The 14,381-nt window shown below is 43.8% G+C and overlaps 1 protein-coding gene and 1 long non-coding RNA gene across 12 annotated transcripts in view; one reads left to right on the top strand and one right to left on the bottom strand.

Annotated features, from left to right (window-relative positions):
- EVA1A (eva-1 homolog A, regulator of programmed cell death) overlaps positions 1-3,541 on the bottom strand; it is an 82,734-nt gene extending 79,193 nt beyond the window's left edge. For 7 of the 11 annotated variants that reach the window (XM_059942383.1, XM_059942387.1, XM_059942391.1 and 4 more), the window contains exon 1: positions 3,105-3,365. Coding sequence is in view for 1 of the 11 variants with exons in the window: in XM_059942395.1 (XP_059798378.1) it covers positions 802-863; positions 3,105-3,165; position 3,453 (124 nt within the window). In the remaining 10 variants the exon portion in view is untranslated. Of the gene's footprint in view, positions 1-801; positions 864-3,104; positions 3,366-3,452 lie in introns of those variants that run through there. The other 4 variants (XM_059942386.1, XM_059942395.1, XM_059942384.1 and 1 more) reach the window with 2 other exon arrangements.
- Positions 2,490-12,896, top strand: LOC132376631 (uncharacterized). Its single transcript, XR_009506395.1, has 3 exons — positions 2,490-2,644; positions 7,333-7,402; positions 12,124-12,896. It is a non-coding gene; the product is annotated as an uncharacterized LOC132376631 (long non-coding RNA).
- The last annotated feature ends 1,485 nt before the right edge of the window (positions 12,897-14,381 follow it).

The following is a 14,381-nucleotide window of genomic DNA, read 5'->3' as shown; positions in this document are numbered from 1 at the left end:
TATGAGAATCTAATGCCACTGCTGATCTGACATGAGGCGGCGCTCAGGCGGTAATACAAGTGATGGGGAGAGGCTGTAAATACAGATGAAGCTTAGCTTGCTCGCCCACTGTCCACCTCCTGCTATGTGGCCCTGTTCCTAACAGGCCATGGACCAGTACCATTCTATGGCCCAGGGGCTGGGGACCCCTGATATATAACACTTGGAGAGAAAACATACTCTGTATCATCAAGTATAAGGCAAGAGACCCACCTGGTGCCATTCATCCATCCATCCCACATTCGTTGATTGATTTAACCCAATATTTCTGTGCTAGGTGCACACTGCAAAGGGCACATGCTTAGAAAGGACAAAGCTGGAGTCAGGTAGCTCCTGACCCCTCGTCTGCACCTCTAACCTCAAGCACGTGTGTTGATTCCATAGGACCATCCCCAAAGAGTTAATGCCATTTTGACTCTGACCTGGCACACATAAAGCTCCATTTAGCATCAAGTTCATTGGTGCTGACCTAGAACTGTGACAGGAGACTGATCCCAATGTCCTGTTCCTCTGAGACTGGGTTAGGGGCAAGAAGGAGAGGGAAGGAACAGGATTGTAAAAATAATGGCACAGTCTTAGATCACAAGTGTGGTGCAGTTGAAAAACCCAATGGACTTTGGCTTTTATCAATGTACACAGCAAACTCCAGCTCATATTTATGGAGCACTTACTATATGTGGGGCACTGGTTTAAGCCCTTTACCTGCATAGTGTGAAGAGTGTGTGTTTTGCAGTTCAGATGTCTGTGTGAATACTGGCTTACCACTCATTAGCTGTGTGACTTTGGGCAAACTGCTTAGCCTCTCTGTGCCTCCATTTCTTTGCCTGGAAAATAGGGTAATACCAGTACTAACTTAATAAGGTCCTCATAAAAGTTAAATGACTACAATATAAAATGCTAAAATTGAGCCATGTCCTGGCACAGAGTAGCCACTCAGTACTAAGATGAACAATCATTATCCTATTAGTTAATCACACTTCTCTGCAGAGAAGGCAGACTATTTCTTCCTATTTTGTTAATAAGGCTTTGAGAGACTGAGTCAATGTGCTCAAGGTCACAGAGTTAAGTGGCAGAACTAGGATTTGAATGCAGGCAGCCTGACTCCAAAGTCCGCAAGCTTAACCACCAGCATGAGGACAGCACTGTGCTAGGTCCAGGTACAAAGAAACAAGTCAGGGAATGAACAAGAGATCCCTATACAGAACAGTAAACACTGTAAGAGAGATGCACTGAAAGAAAAAATAGGGGAGGATGGCTGGGGCTAGGGTATCAGGGAGGGACAGAACCGAACCATCTGCAGGAACTGAATAATGCTTCACCCAGCAGGGGACTTGAGCTCTAGTCTCAAAGAATAATGAGCAATTTGTCAGCCAGGGAGGAAGAAGGGCATTCCAAAAAGTCAACACCTAGAATACCAGAAGAATAGTGAGTTGGGTGGAATGGAAAGTGCATACAGGAAGTGTCATAAGGTGAGGCTGGGAAGGTAAGTTGAGGCCAGTGTGAACAGGCATGTAGGCCAATGTCTGTGGTTAGATTTTATTTTGTAAGGCAGTGATTCTCAAACTTTAATATGCACAGGATCTACCTCTGGTGCTTGTAAAACATGTGCACATGTGCAGATTCCCATTCCTTCTGTTGAGGGGTGGGGGCAACACTTACATGTTAACAGTCAAAAATGTTTCCAGACATTGCCAGATGTCATTTGGGAGGCAAAATCAAAACCCCAGTTGAGAGCCACTTCTCCCATCCCTACTTTACAGATGAGGAAATCCAGCCACAGAAAACTACAGAAAGGCCTCATCCAGGATTCAAATGCTGGGGGTCCCACTCCAGGGTCTGGGTTAGCCAACAAGCCTAATAGCCTTTTGGGGAGAGAGATTCAAGCCAGCCTTCTGGGGAAGAATTACATATTTGTTGACAGACTGAATGATGGGTAGAGGATGAAAGAGTAAGGTTCCAAGGTGAAACTTCAGTGCTTGTCACTGAATTGTGAGGATAGTAGGTACTAAATAAATCATTTGGATTTGAGTAGAACCAAGATGTATTTGCTCAAAATGGAAAAGGCCTGGTTCCTCATGGTATGACCCAGCGGTAGGTGTTGGGATTCTGCTCAGACTGCATAGAGGAACTCTCTGTAGGGCTGGGTGTGGGTTGTGCGGTACAAACCAGTTGATTCACAAATCCTGGCTGGGCCCCTTCCCAGGTATGTGGCCCCGGTAGCATTATTTAACCTCTGTGCGTCTCATTTTGCCCCTTTGTAAAATAGGGATAGGAGTCCCTACTCAGAGCCTTGATGTGAGCACTCAGGCAGTTAATAAGAGCAAAATGGCAAGCTAGCACGAAGTGGTTTCCTCGCCTATCCTTCCAAGCCAGCCTCATTACCTCCACGCCCCGAGTCCCATATCCATTGCTCCTCCCCACCCCCACACCTCAATCCTTGGGAAGCCCAGTCAGAGCTGCAAGAAGCTGACCGCGCCCCTCTCCACAAGCAGAGCGTCCCCCTGAGGATTTAAGGGGCGCCAACGACCTTGTCACTCCCCAATCCGCTTTGATTTCGGGGTCCTGGGCGTCGCCAAAAGCACGCGGCCAGCTGAGTGCCTCAAAGGTAAATGAGATCAATGAGAGCCCTGGAAATTTCGGAAGATCCGCCTCCGGCAGGCCCAGGGTCAAAGCCAGTCACTGTCGCAGGCCCGCACGCTCAGCCCCTGGTCCCAGGGGCGGAGGAGGAGAGAGGCGCTGAGATTAGGGAAGGACTCGCTCTCGGAAGCCAGGCTGTATAAGCAAGGAGCAGAGAGTTGTTGGGTCCAGAAAAAGAAGCGGGGGGAGGGGGCGGGGGAAGCAACAGGAAAGTAAGAGGAAGAGAAAGAGTAAAAACAAGCGCTGGGAAGCAAAGTTCCCTGGGGGACCCAGGCTACAACACCTGGCAGGGGGTCAGGAACAAAGCAGAGACTTCAGGTCTGAAGTGCTCTGGGTGCTTCCGAAGAAGGGGTATTCCGGGCAGACCAGGGCCCGCTTGGGATGCCAGGCGCCCCTATGCCCTTAGCGCTCTCACCGGCGCCGCTTACCTTCGCCAGAGCCACCGACGCGCACTTCCGGGGTCCTTGCTCGGGGACCAGGAGCCGATCACTAAGGGGAGGACGCAACAAAGCTGTGGCCAGGGTTTGGGCCGGCACTGGCGCCTCGGAAAAAATCCCAGGGGAGACACGCCGAGGGGGGCGCGGGGCGCTGGGTCTCAGCCTGGGCGCTCACGGGCAGCGGTAGTGAGCCCCGCAGACGCTGGAGAAGCGCGAGTCAGTGGGAGGAAAAGGTCTCATTTCCTTCGGTCTTTCCCCTCCACTCCACCCACTCCGCTCCGGACCTGCCCTCCCTCCCCCCTCCCCCCTCCCCATGTGGGCTCTGGAAAGACACGAAACTTCAATGGCTGCCGCAAGCGGCGCCCCACTCCGCGTCAAGTTAGTTCTAGCTCCGGAACTCCAGCCTGACCCGCGCACTTCTGTGGAAGTTTCTCCATCGGCTGTCCCCGGGATCTTCCCTTTCCCCCTGCGGGGACGAGACCAGATTTGAAAGCAGACCTCCAAGCTGCTTCCAGCATCCATCCTCTCCTTCCTGTCCCATCACCTGCTCTGAGCCCTTTTTTTGTTGTTTGGTTTTTTGTTTGTTTGTTTTTTTGGTTTTTGTTTTGTTTTGTTTTGGCCGTGCTGCAGAGCATGCGGTATCTTAGTTCCTCCCAGGAGGGATGGAAACCAGTGCCCCCTGCAGTGGAAGCTCGGACGGAGTCTTAACCACTGGACCACCGGGAAGTCCCTGAGCACATATTAAATTACAGGAAATAATATTTACTTTGTTGAATCTGATCGATTTTTTTTTCTCCAACTGGAGAGTTTAAAACCTAATACATAATTTCGAAGGAACGTTCATTTTGATCCAAAGGAGAGCAGCTGATTTGGCCTTGCTCATTCAGAGTTGGGGTTTTCTTTCTTAAATTGAACACCTACTTTATTTAAGAGCCTGATAGGTGCTGAGCTGGGCTCTGGGAACTTAGAAAAGAACAAGTAGGGCATGTTGTTCCTAGACAATCGTCATATGTAACTAGTGCAGGCAGAGAAGAGGTCCAGGGATTCTGTGGTCTCTTAAGAGATAGGTCAAGAACTGGAAGAGCTTTCCACAGAGTAAAAACGGCATGCACAGAGCCAAGGAGGAATGGGAAAGCCCAATCAGGAGGTGGTCTAGCAGAGAACACAGCCAGGATGGGGAGTGATGGTGGGTGAACATGGAAGAGAATGTTGACCAGTCTACCAAGAAAGGATAGGAGCTGCAGAGAACAGTGGGGTGGAGTTGACAAGAAATAGTGACCAAGAGCTGACAGGGTGCAGATGAGTGGATGAAGGAAAGAGGTAATTTCCAGGCCTCTGGCTGGAGTACCTAGTGAGTGACCAGTGCATAACCAGAATCCAGAGCACCTTCTGGAGATGCTATTCCAAGTGTGGTCTGGGGACTGACAGTATTAACATGAACTGGGAGCTTGTTAGAAGTGGGAACTTTCCAGCCCCACTTGACCTACTGAATCAGAATCTGAATTTTAACAAGATTCCCAGATAATTCAAATGTGCATTAGAGTTTTGGAAGCACTGATCTCTAGACCACTGACTGTGTATTAGAATGACTGGATATTAGACTGTGGTGCCCTGACCATACTTTAGAAACACCTGGAGAGCTTTGACAACCAATATGAGGCCCCTGGTCCCACAAATGCATATTTAATTGGTCTGGGGTAGGGCTCCAAAATCAGTATTCTCAAAATGATGTTCAGATGATCTAATGCAATCAGAGTTTAGAACCACTGTTCTAGGCTTATTCAAATGCTATTTCATTTAACCTTGAAATGCACCTCTTCAGAAAGAAAAAGGACACCTATGTGTAAGTGAAAATGTAAAGACTAGTTATCTCCCTCTCATACAGAGGCAAGTGGTCTGCTGGAAAGGGCCCTTTTTTCCTAAACTAATCAGAACCAGATTCTAGCCTCAGATGGCCACTAGAGTACTGTCTGAACTTGGGGCAAGTACTCCCCTCTCAGGCCTCAGATTTCTTATCTGTAAAATACACACATGACTAACTCCAGATTTCACCCACAAGGTGCCATGATCAGAGCTCCTCCTAACTCTCTAGCTTTATCAGAAGGTAGATGGAAAAGTGATATTGAGAAGTGGGTTTTCCTGGTGTAACACTATTCGTACCACCCTGGTGTAACTACCATGCATAAACACCAGAGATCAGAGAACTGTGTGCTGAGCAAGGGCAACACACATAAGTGATGCTCCATAAATGTGTACTAAGTATATAAATAAATACATGAATGAATAAATAACAGTCAGTGGCATAGACTTTCCATGGATTGGCCCTAACCCAGAACATATTCACTTGCTTCCTAATCTAGAGGAAGGACTCTGGAATTTGGAAGCACTCTGACCCATGAACCTAGCTTTGGATTTAAAACTACTACTATTAATAACTACTAACATTTGTTGAATGCCTAGTACACACCAGGCATTGGGCTAAATGCTCTGCTTAGGATAACCTCATTTCATTATAATGAAGAAGATACTGTTGAACCTCTGCTGTCCAACTGGTTTCAGGAATCATAGGTATAACAGGATGAGAGCTGCCACCTAGGACAGCCCCTGCCTCTGGTTCTGCAACTGGGCATAAGTGGCCAGAAAGCCCTCTTGGGGGTCTTTGGGGTCATTCTCCAGAGAGATCAACCTGAGGGAAGGGCTTTGGAGTGAAGGCTCCAGGGTCATATAGAAACCGATGCTCCCAGAAGCTATCTCAGGAGACCTGTGGACTATGGTTAAGCCTTGGACAGGAACTCTTCAAAGCTACCCACTTCATGGTGGCATGTGTGTGCACTTACTACCTTACTTACTTATAAGAGCCAAACCCAGCACCAGTCCTTTTCACATATATTTCTCTTAACCCTCACAGCATCCTGACATGTTAAGTACTCTTGTTTTCATATTTTATAAATGAGAAAACTGAGATGTCAAGAAGTGAAAATCTGTTTGTCCCTGCAATCCAAGTTTCTCAAGTGGTACACTTTGCTACCACCACTGTCGGCATTTACCACAACCATTTTGCCGCCCTGCCCTTTGATAGAAAGGAGAGTCCTCATTTCAGGTCCCATTCACTTATTACAGTTACACATCATCAAAACTCTCTGTGACCCATTTTCCCACCTGTAAAATAAGTTGTCCTTGATTGCCCTTTTACTAAGACACTATGTGTGGCTTGATCCTCCATAGCCTGAGATGAGATGACGAGAGATAAACCATAGACTGTTATGAGAAACCAAATGTATGGGGGAGATTTATCCCAAAATGAGAGGGGCCAGTACTTCACTAATAGCACAACTATCATAAAAGAGGGAATCCTCTATTTTCCATCTCTAGGGGGATATAACTAAAGCATAGTATTACATAGCATTTCAGACTTTAGATCAGATGTGAGGAGGGAGCATTAAGTCCCTCTGCTAGACCGTGGCAGATGCTCAGGGGCTATCTTGTGAAGTTTCCCCTGGTTATGGGATAGCTGGCTGGCCTTAAGGCTGAAGTGGAAAGGAACACAATCTGGGATTGAGATCCACAGGATGAGCCAGGCAGGAACAGAGGCAGGAGGGAGTCCGTGTGCACAGGAACAGCCTCAGCTCCAGTTATAGGCAGGGGTGGGGAATTAGAAGTGGAAGAGTGTTCATCCCAGGAAACCAGGATCTGAAGTAACTACTTCATGCCTGGGTCCAGGCCCAGGGCTGTGAACTAAGCTCTCAGTATAAGCATTCTTGCTGATGTGTCAGCAGGCTTGGGCCTCCCTGCAGAGTGTGCAGGGCTCCCAGGGTGCTGTTGGTAAGAGCAGGGCTCCACCATCCTGCACACTGGTGTCCTGGCCAGCAGCAGGACCTCTGACTCATGGAAGAGGTCTAGTCCCCAGAGCCCCTTCATTTAACACAAAAGAGAAGTGGTAGTTTTAACCCTCAGTGGCATTTCTTCAACAGCACTGTCATGATGCTGGGATTTGGTAGGAGAATCCTTAAGTCCACATCATTGCTGAGCCCTATCGATCAACTTTGACAAGTACCCCAGACACATTTCTGCTGCTTCCACTTCCTAAACTCCCATTTGTGTTTGCATGACAGCAATTTGATGATTTTAAATGAAGCTCATTGCAGCAAATTTTTACTGGTACTGGTTTTTGCCTCAAACAAAAATATGACCTCAAACTTTGGTTATTTCCATTTTACAGATGAGGAAACTAAGGCACAGCACCCAAAAGGAGGACAACAAAACAAAACTGATCTACCAACTCAACTAAGGTAAGACCTTCAGGTCCCTGTGGTTTTACCCTAAAATTATGAGCCACTTAAGGTACTACACAACGACTGCAGTGGAATATGTCCAGATATGTCCTCACCCAAAATCATCTGGCCCTGTGTAGCCTGTTTATCAATGCAGTTCAGTTTAACTGCCATTTCCTGGAGACCACCTGCCCTTCACAAGGAATTGTCCTAGACACTGTAGGTGACCTTGCTGCATGTTACACTCAATCCTAACCTGGGGAATATTTTGAAATTACAAGCTGGGCTCTAGACCAGATCAATTGAATCAGAATCTCTAGGTGTGGAACCCATTTTTTTAACCTCTGCAGGTGATTAAAATGTACAGTCAGGATTAAGAACCACTTCTGTAGGAAATGCAGAGACAAAGCCTAGGTCCTAATAGATAAGGAGTTTGCAAAGTAAGTAAGGCGCTCCGTTTAGTAATGGATGATTGCCAAAAGTCATCAGGAAAAGGGAAATATCAAAATCTCTCTCTTGACCAAAGCATGTTAAGATAATACCAAACTAACAAAAATCCCTGGATTTATCTCAGCCTTGAGCGGGTAATGTCATCATCACATGGTCAAGAGTAGGAAATCTGGTTCTGTCCCAAGAAAGTACAAATGATTGAAGCCAGAATTCTTGTCCCTTCTCTTATAGCACTGCTATTTACAAGAAGCATTCAAACATCAAGCACTTATGAATTCCAGAAGTAGTAAATGATCTCTAGGAGCATCAGAGCAAGGCAGTCATGTAAACCAAATAATGAAAGACAAAGGAAATTGCCACATGGCCTGATGAGAGGTTAATGGATGTGCAGACAGAGACATCAATGTGTCACCATTAATGATGTCACTTTAGGAAAATCAGGAGGCTGAGTTTTTTTTTTTAATGTTCTATCTTACAGTCATTTCATATTTATTCATCTTAACAAAAGTGAGCCTGAAAATATTGTTTAAAATATTGGGGGAAGCAGGACAATTTATCTCTCTGTTTCTTTGTTTCTTCCTTCCTTTCATTAACCAGGTGGCATTTAAATTCATTCACCTCACAACTACCTGCTGAAATGACGCTAGTCATATGATAGTATTAGCTACTAACACCTCCTAGACACCAAAGGTTGAAGAATGCAGCACCATATACTTAAAGCCAGACCTTTCACCAACTTTTTACAAGGTCTAATGGATGCCTTTAATCACCAAATAAATCAGTATTGACGGTTATGCTCTCCTTAGTTTCCAGAGGTAGATAATGAAATTAATGTTCCCAGGCCTTCTCTTCCTTTTCAAAAAGCGAAGTTTTGCCTGTACAGAGGAATATAAGGGGGTGCTGGACACACTAGTCAAAAAATTTTTTAATAAAACCAGAAAGCACAGGGAACTTGAGCCACACAGCTGAGCACCACCCCTCCAAATGGCCTCCCTGTGTTCTAATCACCTCCCCCACCTTTCTTAAAATGTTATGTGTCCAAAAGGGATGAAATAATGAGGAACAAGCATCAACTAAGCATGTCTTTATTCTGTTGTGAAGTGGAAGCTTATCTCTCATTGAATTAATTCCTCATGGGCCCAGTCAGAAGAGTAGAAATCTAAATCCTTTTGGCTCAACCACTTTATCTTGCTTGAGGCAACAGAGTAGAAATCAGAATATTTCTCTCACCAGTTTCTGCTGCCCAATACAACATTACCTGTGATTAGTGATAGTTTTTTTTTTAATTGAGGTATAGTTGTTTTGTGATGTTTTGTTGGTTTCTACTGTACAGCAAAGTGGAGTCCCCTGTGCTATCCAGCAGGTTCTCATTAGTTATCTATTTTATACATATTAGTGTATATATGTCAATCCTAGAGTGAAGTAAGTCAGAAAGAGAAAAACAAATATCATATATTAATACATATACATGGAGTCTAGAAAAATGGTACAGATGAACCGGTTTGCCAGGCAGAAATAATGATAGGTTTTGAATCAAAACATATTCACCAGTTAAACCATAAACATAGCTGAGTGTAAATTTTGCTTCTTTTATTTCCTCTATTTTCCATAGGGAGATTCTCATCCTTTTGCTGAGACCTCCTTTACTTTTTTCATCTTGGTTAACAAGGTTAAATAAGCATGAATATAACTTTACTAAATCGTTCATAAAAAGCACTCTCTTTCTAACCAACAGGAAGTCACTGTAAAACTGAGAGATTTTAATTATAAGAAATGAGACAATGGGATCATGAAACATGCCTAGTAAAGTTGCTAATAGTTGTGCTTTAAGAAAAAGCAAGTTATGTCTCTATCCACAACGTATATGACCCTAAACAGTTGTCTATAATATAAATGTCTTTTTTATATTGAAAATACCATTGACTCAATATAAAATTAAGACATTCTGCTATAAGTAATTTTAGTCCCACCTATTAAAAAATACACTTCATATGTAGCAAACTACTGAAAGTCATTTTTAGAGGAATAAGAAACAGTAGAGCTCAAAATAAAGTATAAAATTTGTGTTACAGTAACTCAATCTAACAGCATAACTGAACTAAATTCTGAGCCTTTTTCAGTACTCCTTTACAAGACTGCCTACAACTCTTCCAAATTCCTCAAAGACTTGTCTCCTGTAACTCTGTGAAAAGTGTGAGCTTGAGAAATTAGTAGAGTGATTTGGTCTGAAAGATAAATAGGCAAACACAGGACAGATGACAAAACATACCAAACTATACATTTCTTTGAAGATTGTGCACTAACCAGAGCAGATGGTTGAGGTAACCCTGAACTTCTTAAAACCCTACAGTACATTCATTTAATCACTTCTCTGATTCATAAATTTCATAGTAGCAAGTTCTGGAACATGGTGTCCTTATGCACAGGTGTGCTAGATCTAATCAAACCAAATGGATGGCACTCTGTTCATTACCCCAGTGCCCAAACTGGAGTGATTTCCATTCTTAAACTGATGCTGGTATCCAGCAACCAGTCAGCCTCCTGTGTCTGGACACAGCTAATGGAGTTGAGGGATCTACTTTGGATGTGAACAAGGAGTCTAAGATTATGGTCCTAACAGAAGAAGAGATAATAAATGAAAAGCTGATTCATTTGTTTCAACAGAAGGTCCATACTAGGAATCCTTTAAATTAGCAAGTTTGATTAATGCATTTAAAATATGACCCATTTGATTTATGTTTAAATGGTTTACTATACTTCTCAGAAACATAGAGTTTAGTTGTACTGAGATGTGCAGAGTAACAGCTTCCACACAGAAGTATGACCTCAACCCCTTGGGCACATGGGAGATTTGGTCAGTCAGGGGGTTCTTCTCTGTGCTTCAAGCCTCTGCTTGCCAGACTTCCTTCCTTGCTCTAATTTCTCTTACCTCATCTCTGATCTTCCCATTGCCTCCTTCCCCTAAATCTTGAAGATGCTTAAGCCCTCCTCATCATTTGAAATACATAAATAAATTACCCATTTATAGGTATTTTCTGTATCTTTATTTCTTTTCCAAATTTCTCAAACAAATGGGTGTATTTATTATCACTTTCTCAACCTCCATTCAATTGTCAACTCACTGTAGTCTGGTTTCTGACCCCCAACACACCACTGAAATTGCCCTCATTGGAGTCAAAAATAGCCTCCGAATTTCAAAATCCAGTGGCTGTCCCTGAGCTTGTGTTGGTACCTCTCTGCAGTATTGTCCACTGTTGGCTACTTTCTTCTTCACAAACTCTTCTCCCTTCACTTCTGCACTTTCCCATCTCCGAGATTCCTTCCTACCTTTGTGGTCATTCCTCCTTTGTGACCTTCCTTAACTAGTTTTGATTCATAATAAATGCACATATTCATGTTACTAGCATCTTTTGGGGGTTGCCCACCTCTTACAGGATAAAGTCTAGACTTCTTAGCATGGGATTCAAAGCCCTTCAGGGTCAGCCTCCACCCATTCTATAACAATCTATCATGCTTCAGCTGTATCAACCTCTTTACCGTCTCCCAAACATGTCATGCTATTTCACACTTCTGTACCTTTGTACAGAATGTTCTCAACTCCACCACCATCCTCCACTGAGGAATTCCAGCTCATCTTTTAAGACTCAGAATAAAGGTGAGCAATTCTGGAAAGACTTCCTTGTCTCCAAATAGAGGCAGTGCTCCCTCCTGAGTCCCTGGCATCTGTGACATGTCTTCATTGTGAACTCTGCAATGAGTTTCCTCACCCGTGAGGGCAACAGGTGCTTGTTCATCTCTTTGTCTCCAGGGTTTACACAGTGCCTAGCACCTAGTAGGTGCTAACTACATGATTAGGATGCAAGAACTATCACACTACTCTTATTTTTCTAAATTGAATTTAATTTTCCCTGAGCTTTTTACTCCTTCCATAGGGAAATTTAATCTGTCATTATTAGGTACTTCCCAGTGTCAGGGGTAGGTCCCTGGTGACTTGTACCATACAGAACATGCAAAGAGGGGCCTCTCCCGTCTATACTGATTACCACATCCAGGCTTATTTTCCAAGGCTGCATGGAACCAGGAGACAGGTACTTCTGAGGCCTGGGACTTGAGATTTTTTTCACAGGGGTTCTCAAGGCCACAGCCTCTAATGTTTGGTTGTTTCTACTCTACCCCTCTCCCCTCCTGCCCTTCAGCAGCCCTCGTTGTGAGTGCTGTGGGAAAGCAGGGTCCAGGCATTCATACTTGATGAACACTCTCTGTAATCTTGTTCTTTCTTTCCTTTACAGGGACTTCCTTAGCCTCCAGTCAGGATGTGTACCCTCAGAAACCCGAAGCTCCCACTCCAGCCCCAGCGCAATTCCCCTCAATCAGCATAGGTGACCAAAACAAAACCAAGAAAAAGGACTTCTTCTGCTAGAAAGTCTGTTTTCAACCAGCAACAAAAAAGCCCCCAAAGACAAGGGTCTTCCTACCTTCTTGAGGCAGAGGAGAGAAGAGCACTGACAACAAAGAGAAGAAGATACGAAAAAACTTCTCAGTAAATTATCGTGCCACATAACACTCAATGAATTCGTTCAATTAATTAAAAGCAGAAATATCCATGAAAAAAACATGAGTGAAATTGCTCTCCCAAAGAAAGACACCTCCACTTAGCAGGCCTCCTCACTTAGCCTAAGCCTCTTCATTCCTTCCCTGGGGATGGAGGCCTAAAATCTCTGGATCCCCCCATTTATGGCACAGGGACGCCACTCACATGGCTGAGTTAATTTAAGCTGCTGACTTGGATTGCTGACATGGGCATTTGTAACAGCTGTATTAACCCACTTTCTCTCATGGTTGATTTTAATCTCTTTAAATTTTGCCCAGCCAGTGAGAAAACTGAAAGCATAGTTGAGAGGGTATGGGAGACAGAAGTTGCAGGTCATAAGCTGAGTGGTGGTTAAATCCTATGGAAGGAAGCAAACACGTGTATAATCCTTTCAGGAAAACAAGTATTACTGGAGAGGAGAAAGCTGCCAATGTAACTTTGTTCTAAGAATAAATAGCACATTTTTCTTCAGTGTTTGCTTTTCTCTCTTTGATCCCCTTGAAGCCCTCTGGAACTGCTGAGCCAGCAATTTTTCTCCCCTCTGAGGCTGGAGAGAAGGAGCCACAAACCCTCTCTTGAGATTCCTCAAATGGAGACATAAATAGGGGGTCCCAGGCAATGCTGGAGCCAAGAGGTCTATGGAAGTCTAGGATCCAGACATTTTAGTGAAGTTTAATCACCACAAATATGCCACTGTGTTTCCAAACATGCTGTCATGATACCGAGAAGCTGTTTAAAAGGGAATAATAATGGAAAGGGTCTATGACCAAGGCCACTGAGAGTCATGGGAGTTTGAAAAACAAAAAGAAAAAGCAGATCTCAACTGGGTTAATGTTTAGCTTTAGTCCTAGGCAGTAGTAAATGTCTGCAGGCAGATAAGCTGACTAGAGCATACCCTCCCCATGGGAGTTTATGATTCAAATACTCTAGAAACCACAGTCCCTAGTAACATAGTTTTCCCCTTTTTTCCCAGACAGCTTCATTTCAAGGGAGTTGTAGGCAGGATGATACCAGTGAAAGATAAGGGCCTTGGCCTCAAATAGATCTGCATTAAGTTCTGGTTTTTCTACTTACTGGTTGTAAAATAAAGCAAATTAAGTACTTGGTTTCCTTGTCAGATGGGAATAATAATACTTATAGAATGGTCATCAAAAATATATGAAATGATATATGTAAACTTAGCATTGTGCTTGGCTCTAAGTGTTCAATAAATACCAATTCCCTTCCATCACTCCTCCCTACAATATAGCATTCAAATCAGAAAATACTTACTAAGCACTGATCAACGCTGAAAGCCAAGACATATAAATCCCACTCAGTGGGAAACTACATACAAAATGAGTATTCAGATCTGGAAAGTGTCAAGTAACAGGTACACTCAGCCTTCCACATCCACAAGTTCCATATCTGTGGATTCAACCAACAGCAGATTGAAAATACTAAAAAAAAAAAAAAAAAAATCCACAATGTTCCAAAAAGCAAAACCTGAATTTGCTGCACACTCCAGCAACTATCTACATAGCATTTACATTGTATTAGGTATTATAAGTAATCTAGAGATTACACAGGAGACTATGTAATGGTCATATGTAAATACTATGCCATTTTATATAAAGGACTTGAGCCTCCAAAGATTTTGCTAACTGTGAGGGGAACCAGTCCCCTGCAGATACCAATGGATGGTTGTATGGTCATAAAACTTCACAGCAGACACTGATCAATGGCCAATCCTGACAGTCAGTCCTAGGATCCCCCAGAGGGTAGAGGTATCTGAGGGAAAACTTTATGAAGAGGGATAGGCTTGCTCTATACAGAGAGGTAAAAAAGAATCAGACATATTTTGGAAAGCTCATAGACTTACCTTACTTCATAGGATCTTCTTGAGTGATTTTGGGAGGTATTTGGAATGGAAATTGGGGAATGTGGTAGCTTAAATATGAGGGCAAATTCTGTCTC

This window comes from Balaenoptera ricei, chromosome 13 (assembly GCF_028023285.1).
Source record: "Balaenoptera ricei isolate mBalRic1 chromosome 13, mBalRic1.hap2, whole genome shotgun sequence".
Lineage (NCBI taxonomy): Eukaryota > Metazoa > Chordata > Mammalia > Artiodactyla > Balaenopteridae > Balaenoptera > Balaenoptera ricei.
Note: the sequence above shows the minus strand (reverse complement) of the source record. Positions and strands in the feature narration are given on the sequence as shown.